We start from the raw sequence: 13,858 nt of genomic DNA on the forward strand, positions 1-13,858 counted from the left end.
TGCCGTGACTGTAACAGACATATATAATTGTTGGTGTAATTTGGATAAATGTTAATAAATCAGCTAATATTTAGGAGAAAAGTGATATTATATAGGTTATTTTTTAAGAATAAAAGCATTTTTGTTTGTCCAATGCATCTTGGTGCATTATTAGGACACTGCTATTAACATTTGTTTTGTCCTCTGTAAAAGAAGTCACAAACAAAGATAAAGATTTGGGGCACCACCTCGATGACCCTGTATAATAAGATGAGAAATAAACTAAGAAAACATGCAGTAAATGCAGAGTAGTCTTTTCAGACTTGAGTTCTCAATTGAACTGAAACAAGATGGCTGATTTCTGGGTTATGAGTTCAAGTGGCAGGAAGAGGTCGGTCCACGTGAAGGCAAATGGAAGTGATGTCTTAGTTGGAGTGTCTTTCAATATTCTGTTCTGCAGGAGGAGGAGGAGAAGAGATTGCATTAGTACACAGAGTGCCAACACCTGGTCCAGCAGGTAATTACTATTCCGAGAGCCCTTAAGCTGTATCCCATGCGTGCACATGTCCTACTCGTCAAGTTACATGTGACTATAATTGACTGTATTTGACTGTAATTGACAGTACTACTGTATGTCAGTCATTAATTGATACTATTGTTTTACACAGACTCCCTTTAGTAAAGCAAACTAAAAATGGACGCAGGCTGTAAAAACCATCATATTGGACCTGACTCAACAGACTGATTTTCGCGGTCTACAGAAATGACAATTTATAAAGCTCATCATTTATTTTCCCAAAAACCGGGGTAACAATCAGTTTAAATATTTTCTTTTCTACATTATCAGAAAAAATGATAGATTAAAAAATTATTTTGCAAATAAAGAATAAACAGAATTGTTAGCGATAGTACTTAACAGGCTACACATATGCTTACACTGTGGGTGTCACTATATAGCCTAATATTTCAAGAGGTGCTGAGTGAGTATGTGACCCAAACTTAAGCTCTAAATGCACCTGTTGCTTTTTTATTTTCTTAACAAATCCAATTATTGTCTGCAGCCCAGCACTTGCTTGGGTTTTACTTTAAAGGAGACAGGAGGAAACAGAAAAAAAAATTGGAAACTATGCAGGTTTGACTCCTGAACATCTTTAAGTGTGTATTACTTGTCTATTGCTGATATAAATGTATAGCTTATTTAAGCATTGTAATTAATATAACAGCTGAATAAAGCTGGAGCACTGAAAGGTGAATACTAGGCATCCTACCATACCCAAAATTACTGTATTTGTGTGTCTGTGCGTATGTGTGTTTGTGCATGTGGGTGCTGTGAGAGCTGGCAGGAGTGGATGACCCCCCAACAGGGGGTTGTACTATGTTACTAAAATAACTCTCCAATAAACAGATACCTTTTTCCTGAAAAGTTTCTTTTAAGCTAATGTAAACATTGTTAATAATCAAGATTTTAACAAATATGACAATTTAATCCTCCAACCCTATTAAACTCTCTTGAATGTTGCCTATCCCTAAGCCAAACAAAAGTAGCTTGAATGTTTTTCATACAGTAGTCTCCTCGTTTACGTACTCCTGTCGGTGAACAGGTCATCGGTCTGAGCTATTATAATGGCCACAGAGTCATGCACACATGTGCCAACGTCATTTGCCTGAAGTGCTGCTTTTACAAACATACTGCTATGAACCTTGAGAGTTATAGAAATATTGAAATATTCCAAAAATGTCCACTAGAGGGTGAAACGCAATCAAAAAACCCCGGCCAGTAACACAGAAAACCATGTAGAATTAAAAGATCTATTAATAAAAAAATGCTTTGAAGCATAAAAGGCAAAGGAAGCTGCCCAAAGAATAAAGGCAATCTGATAGAAAACCAAATACCAATACAATAATTCAGTAGCGTGCTTAAAAATCCCATAATACACAAAGCACATGAGCTCATCACTCTCAACTGCATTCGAATGAACCACATGGAACTGTGGGTTCCTCCAGCCTTTGTAAGGCTGCGGGCAATCCCTTGCAGTGATGGGCAGGTAGCTTTACCTGCTGCGGGACCACCCACAAAACACATGGAACATAACACAGGCATAGATACATAGACAAAATCAAATACAAAGAATAATACAAATAAACAAATAAAATTAACACAAAAAAATCAAAATGAACAATTTAGACATAAAGCAATGATTTGAACCCTAACAAGGAGAGGAACCCTGGCTGAAATATAACACAGAGGTGCATCAGTCTGAACAAACCTCTACCACACGTCACATAACAGCAATGTCACAAAATATTTAGTAAACAAATAATTTCTCTTTTGAATCAAATAAAAAGTTAAAAACACTCTTAATTATCAGAACAGTTTGCCCAACCCAGAATGCTTCAGAATGTTTGCCATTCTTGCATTTTCTTACTTGCTTTAAAAAAGAAATGCTTTTTTTTTACCATAATTACAATAAGTAGAAACTAAAAAATAAAATGTTTTTCTGTCAATTAAATATCATTAATGATACGTGTGTACTTTTTCATAGTTTCAAGGTTTTAAACATGTTAATGAAAGTGGGATTTAGTTTAGGTTGTAACTTTATATTATGAACAATTTATGACTTGGGGATTATGATATAAATATGTGGGAGTACGCCTATCTATCTATCTATCTATTACTCTTAAAAATGAAAATATTTTTTTATAGTCCATCTGTCCTCTGTACCCAACTTGCCCCAAATATGTCAAATCTGCTTTTGGGGAGAAGGAGGTTCTCCCCCAAAGTAACAATAAACTAGGGAGATAGACTGGGGGGTCATTTCAAAATTGAGTTTATAGAAAATATGATCATCATGGACAACCTGATTTAAAATGCCTGACCATGTTGTGGGTAATTTATTGACACTGTAACTGAAAAATAAATACTTCTGAAAACCAATACTAAAATTTAAAATTCGATCATTATTATAGCACATGAAGTATTGAATATCAATGTTGTTCTGGATATTTTCATTTTTGCAAACTCTTTAAAATTTTTTACCAATAGGAATAGGATAAATAGGATTGAATACATGAAGTGATCCTAAGATGAAAATAATTTATGAACTTGGAAGTGCAGTTTAGAGTCAAATCTGTGACTTCAAACTTAGAAGCTGATACTAAAGGTGTTACTTCCTACAGTGACTTAGATTAGAGATGAGGAATTAAGGTTAGTTCTAGATCCAGTTCACATCACCTCACTATGTTCATCACATTTTACTTGTTATACAGTACTAATCAACATCATGTTGGTTTCAAGAACCAAACTAACAACACACATTAAGTGTCTCCTGTTTTGTTTTGTTTTTTTAAGCAATTGAATGCACCATTGTTAGCGCCCCTCTAACTGCTGTTATCTGTGATTGTGCACTTTCATTACCTTATTAAACTGTCATATCTTTTGATTTGTATCATATTTCAAATATGAACTGAGTAGAATATACTGTACTGTATGTCTGGCTAATACGAAGGTTATGAAACAGCAACTAAAGACATTTTAATAGGAAAACCTGTATCTAGCCACAGATACAGAGAGCCACAAGGTTTGAAACTTGTTTCAAAATTAACTTCCTTCTGTCCAGTCTTAACTCCAGGTTTTGGGGATATCTAAAGCACTGTGATAAAATCCCCAAAATAGTATAGTATAGCCAGTATATATAACAGTATTTGGGCTTTGGGGTTTCAACATAGTGATTTTTGGTGGTGCCTAGCCAGTGCTTAATTTGTGCCAGAGCTGACCAGAGCTAATTCCATTACCTCTGATTTTGAGCCTTCTGCATTCCAGGACCCTAAAATCTACATAAAATGCTTAGATAAACAAAGTATATTCCACAGATTTTATTTACATTTTATAAAAGTCACCTGGTTAATGTGATGCTTATCTGTTTTTTGACTGTCTTATGTGAAAACAAAACATGCACCAACATTAAAATTCACACAAATCGAAATAAGTTGTCAGGTCAGTATAGTGAAGAAAAACGGGTTCTAGTGAATACTGAAACAGAGGAGCAGGTCAGCAGGATTAAAGATGCATCAGGCGATGTAGAAGAGAGTAGAATCTCTAGTAGAAAACTACAAGACAGTTAATATCTAAGTGAAATAATAATTTGTGTATGTGAGTATACCCTCAAACACTACTGATTTCATGTATTTATTAAACCAATGACATATTAACGTCAAAAATGAAATCTTTTTAGCATTTCTTTACCCATGCAGTCATGGGTGTCTTGTGAAAGCAATTATTCTTTATGCATTTTCCTCTATATTTTACTATCTTTCTGTATATACTGTATACAGTATATAAATAACCAGTTTTATATATTTGTATATATATTCATATATATTGCTATTATAGAACAGTTTTTTTCTAGTTTCACCTAAAAGATGGCATAGATTTGAGCATGTGATGAGTTGTTTATTTTAAGTTTCTCACTTTTTTCACAGTTTATGGTATGATTAACTGCTTTCTAGCTGTCAGTCCTCAGCTGGCCTATAAAACCTCTGGATCTCTTTATGTTAGTCAGAGTGGCTCAAGTAGAACAGAGTTCACCTGCCACTCTCCAATAGATCTATTGAATAAGTAAGTGCATATAAACAATATATACCAAACCCTTTACAGAGTGATTCTGGAACATTTATTTAAAGTAAATCCATGACAAATGTTATTACATTCCTGATGGTCAAAGATAAAACCTGCAGGTGAAGAAGATAACTTATTGGCAGTAGACTGTAATTTTTTTTATTAAAGAGGATGTGGTAGTGAAAGGCAGTCTTCTTGGTAAGAGAAATAGAAAGCTTGAACTGCAGCAAAAAAGTTTGATTATTGAACTGCATATGACTTACTTGCTTGTCAGTAATATGGTATCTAGGTATGTGTGTTTGCATATATGTGTGTGTATACATTCAGTGTATATATAATATATATTGTGTCAGACAGCTGGGTACATGCATAATGGAAGGACCGGGGGAGAGAATATACAGAGCATTATCTCCCAAAGAGCGCTACAGGGCAGCCCCCTGGGTTGCAGAAGTACCTTGGATTTTCACAAGGTTTCATGGGAGTTGGAGTTCGGCACAGCCCTTTTGGGTTCCGTGGGTGCCACCGGGAGGTGCTGCAGGGACTGCAGACCCCTACTTTGCTGGGCTTCTGCCTCACCTGGAAGTGCTTCCAGACCATGTTAACGAGCCTCCAGAAGTACTCTTGGGTGCAGGATAAAAGAAGCCCACTGCCACTGCTTCCATAAGCCAGGGTTGGGAGGTAGAGGACAAAGCTTACTGGAGGAAGAATAGAGGCGGAATGAGTGACAGAGACTGAGAGGAAAAGGCGAAGAAAGGGTTGTGTGCTTCTTTATTTGTGCATATTGGAGCCTGTGTACTGTGCTTTATTGTGGGGAACCATTGCCATGAAGGGGTGTAGGTGGTGGACAACAATCTTTAGTAGGTGGTACGTGTCAAAGTAACATTCACATTAAAGCCAGACCTTTGCCTTGAGCATCACTCTGCCTCTGCCAGCTTGTCTTCTTCCCGTAGTGCATCCTGCTGCTCTCTTTTTTCCAGGTACACAATGCACATGCACCCAGCCAAATCACATGATCTAAAACAAAGTGTGATTCTTCAGTCAAGGCCACCTTCTTTCATTGCTCTATGGTCCAGTTCTGACATTCATGAACCGATTGCAGGCACTTTTGGTTGTGGGCAGGGGTCAGCATGGGCCCTCTGAATGGTCTGCGGCTACGCAGCCCCATTGGCTTCAAGCTATGATGCACTGTGTTGTTCTGACACCTTTCTCTCATGGCCAGCATTGTGTTTTTTTTAGCAATTTATACTACAATAACTCTTCTGTGGGATTGCACCAGACATGCTAGGCTTTGCTCACCACATACATCCATAAACCTTGGGTGCTAATGACCCTATCACTGGGTCACCTGTTGTCCTCTTTTGGTTCACTTTTTGTAAGTACTAACCACTGCATGCTGGGAACATGTTGTGACTGACACACATATGCACATAACAATCAATATGTATACATAAACATAAAATATAATATTCATTCCTGTTTGTTGCTGTATTCAGGGTAAATTTATTTAGCAAGAAGTTAAAAAAAAATAAAATACTGCATGCAAATCTTACAAAATATAGCTGCTGTTTTTCATTTTGCTTTCTTCTATTAAAGAACAGGTAAAATATTAAAATTGTAAAAACGGGGAGAGCTTGTCAGTAACCTACAAATTCACCCCTATATCTATTAACAGGCAGGATATGTCTTATTATGTATACAGTCCCTTTTTTTAAGAGCACTCTTCCTGTTATGTGCAAAAGAGAGATCCATTAGGGAGTAATGCACTCTCTTATGCTTACTTGGCCATGCATTCATCTGCTTCATTCCTGTGTATAAATAACTTCCAATGTCTCCCCCACACCTGCCCCATCACATGCAACTTGAAGAGTGATTGTTTCATGTCAGAACAGTTTCATGTCCTTAGTTGTTTCCTTAACATTTTGCAGATGTAAACTTCTTGCATACATGCTTTATTGGGGATGGTTTTGCAGAACGGGTCCTAAATCAGATAGTTTTTTTTTTTTTTTAAAAAAAAAGCTGAAGGTTTGTTGGTTATGGGTGGTAAAATTTACTGATTAAAATAATCTGCACGCTAAATCATCCAAGAATGGGCTAAAATCTTTGCTGATAAATAGCCCCTTGTACTAAAATGTTATTTAACTATTAAGTGAACATTTTACAGCAACTATATCTGCTGCGAGTTTTGTCTCTAAAGGCGGAGTCTGTGTGTGTAGTTAAATACAGAAACATGTCGCTGAGCTCTGTTTGGTACTTGTTGCTTTTAATTGGCATACTGTATATTGAGCTGATCTTGGACTTTTAGTCTGCTCATGTAATCATTTTCCTTGCTGGTTTTAAGTACGTGCAAGAGCTACAAAAACTCAGCATTTTTCATTTTTGAAGAAAATTACTTTTGTTTAACTTGCAGGCTAATAAGTGGTTTAGCCCATTCCAGCTAAAGCCTTGGAAAATCAGTGACGTTATAATGAGAGTTGATCCTAGAATCTTTATGGTTTTTGTTTTCTGACTGGTGAAATCAGCAATCTTAAATATATTGCACCAGCTTGGTAAACTATATTCAAGCATCTTTAATTGGGGCCAAGCAGTTTATGAGGAGTTGAGTCATAGCGTGCAACACAACTCACAAATTATGAGATCTATGGTGCAAAGAGTAAAGCCCTTTTGGGCTTTGCAACACCAATGTATCTGTTTAATTTGTGCCTCATACTTTATTTTTTGTAAGTGAATTATATACTAATCCATCTACCAATATGGTGAATACTGTATTTTATATTAATGTAGATGGAAATACTTTTTAAGAGCATACATTTACACATTTTTTACTTTCTTTGTAATTTCAAGATTATAATCTCTATAGATAAACTTTTGGAAGTGCATTTGCTTTAAAAACAAATGGTAGATGCACAACCAAAATTTGTACTGATTCTGGAGCAAATAATAGTGTTGCAATTTCTTCTAATAAGGGAGTCAATGCACTCCACTCAGGCTGTGTTCTTTTTCCAAAATTTATCATCAGACATTTTGATGTAAGCCCTGCACCCCGAGGTAGGTTTTTGTGCACTACTGAACTTGTTTTCTTTATTGAAACTCAAATTCAATTTGACTTATTTGACTAAGTACTCTTAATTATTATCCCCCACTTACAGACCTAAATGAGATACTTCAGCAAAACAAAATAATTGCCTAAATGTTTAGGTATTAAAAATATTACAGCCTTCAGAAGGTATAGAAATTCTAAACAGGTGAACATGGGCTTTACACATACCATGACGTTTAATTGGCATTATATCATGCATTTTCAGGAATAGATGTCATATCTAAAGATGTTAAATACAAATGCTCTTTTTGCCTATTTGCAGACATACAAAAAATAGTCATACTATCTTAATACTATAATTTTATTTTAATGTTTTAAAATTCATTGAATATTTGAGTTTGAGGAAGTAACTCAATTTATTATTCACGGTTTTATGTGAAAAGGTTGCAATCCTAAGGGCCAAAATGTCTCAATCTGTTACACCTAATATGAAAAACCCGAGTAAATTCATTCAACTTACATGTTTTTTGAATGATGGAAATTAAATTCAGGGCTCTCCACATTAACAGTGAAGCAACTCAGGAACATTACACACACACACACACTAGTACATCATCTATATTGGGGTGCCTAACATCTCTGGTGTAGTGAGCCCCATCCTTTGTGGTCTGGCCGGTACTAAAGAGAGATGCATCCAGAAAGTGGCATCTCAAATTAGACCTGGCTAGCCACATGGAAGTTTCTGCAGCAACTTGGTGACCTTTGCAACACCAGCGAGTTCTTATTTTTGTTAAAAGATTTGATTTATTTTTATGGCATCGACTGTTTTGTTAAATATGCATTGCCACAGTAGTTCCATTGGGACATCATTTAATTCTTTGAGACACAGGGTCTGATTTTGCTGCTGTAGTATCAAGTATTTGTGATAATGCACCTGCCAGGCATTACCAAATTATAGGAAAACGTTCCAAGACTAGTGCAAAACAGTTTAAGCTTAAAACAGTAAAGGCACTTACCTTTTTAAACAGTGGAAATGCAAACGTGAGTTTTCATGAATATTTTAACTTTTGCTCTGGCAGAACCGCTCTGTGTGATGTCAGCGGAGTGGTTGATATGTGTTCAGGAAAGACCTACTGGACTTCACGTGAGCCTGGCCAAAAAGCTAGTGTCTCCATAGCCACCTACTTCTGCAAAGAAGCGTGGAGTGTTAATTTAATGAATGCATTCATTAGTTCCAAGAAAGGGATGCCAAGATAAAATTTCAAAAGACAACTTACTGTAATAAACCCAGAGAATACATTGGCTTGTCTGGTTGAAGCACACCAGGCCGCTGTACAATTAAATACAGGCCTCACACTGGTTGGGCTTAGCACATATATAGAATGTGCCTGCGTCAGCCACAATTGGATGAACGGTACGGCATGTTGCAAATTTTGTTCCCCGGTATAAAAACGACTTCCTGCCTGCAGGTTGTCTTTTGACTCAGTTGTGTTAAGAAGTGTGTTTGGTGTAGCTAATCCTATTAGTACATAAAACATAGTGGCTTGTGCCTTACTTTGTATATATTTTCTTTTGTACATAGAGATATAAATATCTCCTAGTTATAATATAGTTTTTGTGGAGGAATTTATGTGATTTTGATTGTGATGCAGTTTTTGACTTTTTTGTGTATAAATATATACACTGATTTTTTTTTTTACCTTTGTACAGTAATCCCTCCTCCATCGCGGGGGTTGCGTTCCAGAGCCACCCGCGAAATAAGAAAATCTGCGAAGTAGAAACCATATGTTTATATGGTTATTTTTATATTGTCATGCTTGGGTCACAGATTTGTGCAGAAACACAGGAGGTTGTAGACAGACAGGAACGTTATTCAAACACTGCAAACAAACATTTGTCTCTTTTTCAAAAGTTTAAACTGTGCTCCATGACAAGACAGAGATGACAGTTCTGTCTCACAATTAAAAGAATGCAAACATATCTTCCTCTTCAAAGGAGTGCGCGTCAGGAGCAGATCATGTCACAGAGATAGAGAAAAGCAAACAAATCAATAGGGCTGTTTGGCTTTTAAGTATGTGAAGCACCGCGGCACAAAGCTGTTGAAGGCGGCAGCTCACACCCCCTCCGTCAGGAGCAGGGAGAGAGAGAGATAGAGACAGACAGAGTTTGTTTTTCAGTCAAAAATCAATACGTGCCCTTCGAGCTTTTAAGTATGCGAAGCACCGTGCAGCATGTCGTTTCAGGAAGCAGCTGCACAAAAGATAGCAACGTGAAGATAATCTTTCAGCATTTTTAGACGAGCGTCCGTATCGTCTAGGTGTGCGAACAGCCCCCCTGCTCAATCCCCATACATCAGGATCAGAGAAAGTCAGCGCAAGAGAGAGACAGAGAAAAGTAAGCAATCTAGCTTCTCAGCCATCTGCCAATAGCGTCCCTTGTATGAAATCAATTGGGCAAACCAACTGAGGAAGCATGTACTAGAAATTAAAAGATCCATTGTCCGCAGAAATCCGCGAACCATTAAAAAATCCGCAATATATATTTAAATATGCTTACATATAAAATCCGCGATGGAGTGAAGTTGCGAAAGGCGAAGCGCGATATAGCGAGGGATCACTGTATATGTTTTTGGTGATCTTTGGAAGGACTTCTTCCTAACTGCATTTTTTATTTAGGAAGACTACCTATTTTTTTGTGTATATACATTTATTGATTTAGAATCTTTTTAATTTGGGGACTTATAAGTATTATTCAGTTTCACTTTTTTTTTTTTTGGGGACATTGCTTTTGTGTTTTGTGTGTCACAGGCGGTAAGGACTATGTAAAAAAAATCTTGCCTGATACTGTTTTTCTGTGCACCTGTAAATAATAAAAAAAAAACGCTTTTGTTTTTTGCAATACCATCTTTTTGTGTCTGTGTCTCCCTGTCTAACACCTCCCAAGTCTGATCCCAATTGGTCTTGAACTACAAGATGCCAACTGTGTAGTCTGGTGCCATCCTTCCCACTACACGAGGTGTCTGTGTTTAGGACTTTAATTAACTTCTTTTTCAAGAAAAAAAAATTGCTGCAATTGCTACACATCTAACTCCTTTTAAAATTCACCTTATGTTTTAGGCTTCTAATGTAGATGTAGACCAGTGGACACACTCCTGTCATGCCAGAGGATCCATGTCGGATTAGTAGGTTAGACTCGTTGTTGATAGAGAAAAAGAGTACCACTAACACTGAAATGAATGATGATTTTAAACCCCTTAGAATACCTAAATGAAAATCAAACATGTAGCTTTCATTTACAATCATTAGTGAATGAGATAAAAAGGTTTTTCTCTTGCTTTTTAGCACAGAATAGTAATTCAATTTGACCCCTAAAGTCTGAGTCATCACTCATGAACCATTTGAAGATGAGCAAAGCTGACACTCACAACAAACACAATATTGATAAGCCACTTAAAATCAAAACTGAAAACATATGTGACCATTGATTTCCAGGATACTTGACCATATGACAAAGGCTTAGACAACGGTTTTATAGAATTTACACAGACCTTGGCAGAGTGGTGGCTCTGAGGTTAGGGATCTGTACCTGCAATCAGAAGGTTGCTGGTTCAAATCCTGTAAACACCAGAAGTGACTCTACTCCATTGGGCCATTGAACAAGGCACTTAACCAGCAATTGATTTGTCCTGGGTATGACATTAATCTGCATCCAGCCCTGCAAGCAGGTCCTCCTATTTACAGGAAAAACTTGGGGGTTGGTGGCTGGATTGGCACTCCAACCACCGTCAAAAATCTCACTCTGCCCCAGTGGCACTCTGGTCCCAATCCAGGTGGTTAATTGTGTGGTAGGTGCATGCTCTCAGCCCTTCTCTCTCAGTTGAGACTTGTAGTCATGTACGCTAGTAAGAGTAGCAAGACCTGAGGATGGGACCAGGCTGGTGGAATGGGTAGCTACAGCTGGGTTGCTTGTAATGGTTTAAATGTGGATTGTAGCCCCACTACCTTTTCTAAGTTTAAAATGCATGTCCAGGGGACCCCTTTAAATACTGGGGAAACCAGTCATGAATCTTGTGCCCTAGTGAAATTTAAGAGTATTGTGCTATTTGTGCTATCTATAGGACTTTGAATAAATTCAATTAGTAAGGAAAACGTTGGATCAACAAAGAAAAATGTCATAAACTTTACAATTTAATACTCAATTAAATGAAAACCTTTAAAAAAATTGTAATTTTGAACATCGTACTAGCTAGTGAAATAAAAAAAAAAACTTTTTTCAGATTTCATGTTTACTATTTTATCTAAAATGATTTGCTTTGCAATATGAAATGATTGCATGCTGTAAATGTGTGCAATTCCTGATTTTGTCCATCAGTAATGGGGAAGTCTCAAAGCTTCATATAAAAAATGAATAAACATATTTAGTTAAAACTATTAATTACATGCACAATATATAATCCAGACCTTACATAACAAAATATTTTCTGAGAATCAGAACTACACAGCTGAAAATAAACATGAAGCACAGTCCAATACCTATCACTGGGAACACTACTTTGTATGACTGTTGATAGTTATACCACTACACTAAACACGTTGCATCAAAGGTCTTAAACATTTGTGAACTGACATTCAGACAAAGACAAAAAGTGTTATTTTTGTTTTCTAAACCATGATATGCATCTTAATGAAGGAGAATACCTTATTCATAACATGCAGGTCAACAATGGATGATATTCACCTTAAGATAAGATGGAATCTGACATCTGATAGGCGAATGGAGCTGCCTGTTTTATAATACAGTACATTCTGACTATTGCTTGGTGGAGAAATGAGTTTTGATCTGACATGAAATTCTTTAAAGTAACTCTAGACTATATAGTTGATTGAGAGGTAACTTGTGGAAGTGCCTAAAGCCTAATATGTTTACATTTATATTATGAACTAATTAATGTATCAATTGCTCAACTCTTAAGGTTCCATTAATAAGGTAAATGATTGTACATTTACAAAACTGATTTGTCTGTTTTCAAAATATAAATGAATGTAATATAATGAAAGTAATCCACAAACAGGAAGCCTCTTCACACATAATCGTGCTATTGAATTGAAGATCCCCCTTTCCCTATCATTCATTGGTTAGGAGCCCTGTCTTCGGTTCAAAAGCCAATGTAAGTTCATCATAGAGAAGTAACACAACTTTTAAGTATATAAAGTAACTGAAGTTTAACATGAAAAAGTTGCAATGAAACATAACTTTTTTTCACTTTTTGCCTTTTACTCTGTGTGCATAACAACGTCTTTCTGAATATTTGTGATGTGTTCTTTTTTAAATTTTCACTAAACTTTTTTAAACAAACTTTATTGGAATGTGGAATTTCTTTTGTTACATAATTTGACTCATGCTGGATCCTACCTTGTGAACTTAGTAGCGGCTCAATATTGGGAACCTGGAAGTCACAGTTAATCTGCCTTTAAGGTCAAAATGATCACATTTCAGCAGGTAAATAGGCAACAGTGATATTAGTTTAGATATCATTTTCACATCTTTCATTCAGGCATTTGTGATTATTTTCTATTTGTGGTATGGTATGCTATCTTTTGACTATAGTTGCAAATCTTAACTAATATTTTTTGTCACTTTTTCAGTTTGAGATGAAACCATCTGTATTGATACAGGATAAAGAACATAAGAAACCAGATACAATCAATCGAGAAATGAAAGGCATGAAAAGCGTACCCGACATCAACAACATCCGCAAGCTGGTAGGTTTTTAACACTTTCAGTTTTAGAGTATTTTTTCTATTATTTTTGTTAACTTATCTGATGCCAAATGGTCATCATTCTGTTAGCTAAATGAAAAGGTAAATCACTTATGAGCATGATTTAAACTTGATTGTTAATACTACCATTTGTAAATGGTGTAGGACTATTATTGATGTCTTTAGTTCTTTAGATGTTAAAAACCCACTAGAAGTGTGGCATCAAAATGAATCAACTGAACTATTTGTAAAGGGATGTGCTCTAATATCTAAAATCGGTTTAGGCTCCTTAATACATTCTTTAAGCTCAATAAAAACTATAATTATTTCAAATAAAAAAAAATTGTTGCGAAAGAAGTGGCATTTTGAATGTTTTTAATTTATGTGTAAATTGAAATTCTGGCATCTGACAACTTTAAATTACTGGAAGCAGGACAAATAGAGTAAATATGTGTTTTAAATTCCAGG

The 13,858-nt window shown here is 36.1% G+C and overlaps 1 protein-coding gene across 1 annotated transcript in view; it reads left to right on the plus strand.

Annotated features, from left to right (window-relative positions):
- Positions 1-13,858, plus strand: part of vimr2 (vimentin-related 2) — an 82,803-nt gene that overhangs the window by 40,433 nt on the left and 28,512 nt on the right. The window contains exon 7 of the mRNA XM_028815883.2: positions 13,277-13,393. Coding sequence (XP_028671716.2) covers positions 13,277-13,393 — 117 coding nt within the window. The remainder of the gene's footprint in view (positions 1-13,276; positions 13,394-13,858) is intronic.

This window comes from Erpetoichthys calabaricus, chromosome 12, assembly GCF_900747795.2.
Source record: "Erpetoichthys calabaricus chromosome 12, fErpCal1.3, whole genome shotgun sequence".
Classification (NCBI taxonomy): domain Eukaryota; kingdom Metazoa; phylum Chordata; class Cladistia; order Polypteriformes; family Polypteridae; genus Erpetoichthys; species Erpetoichthys calabaricus.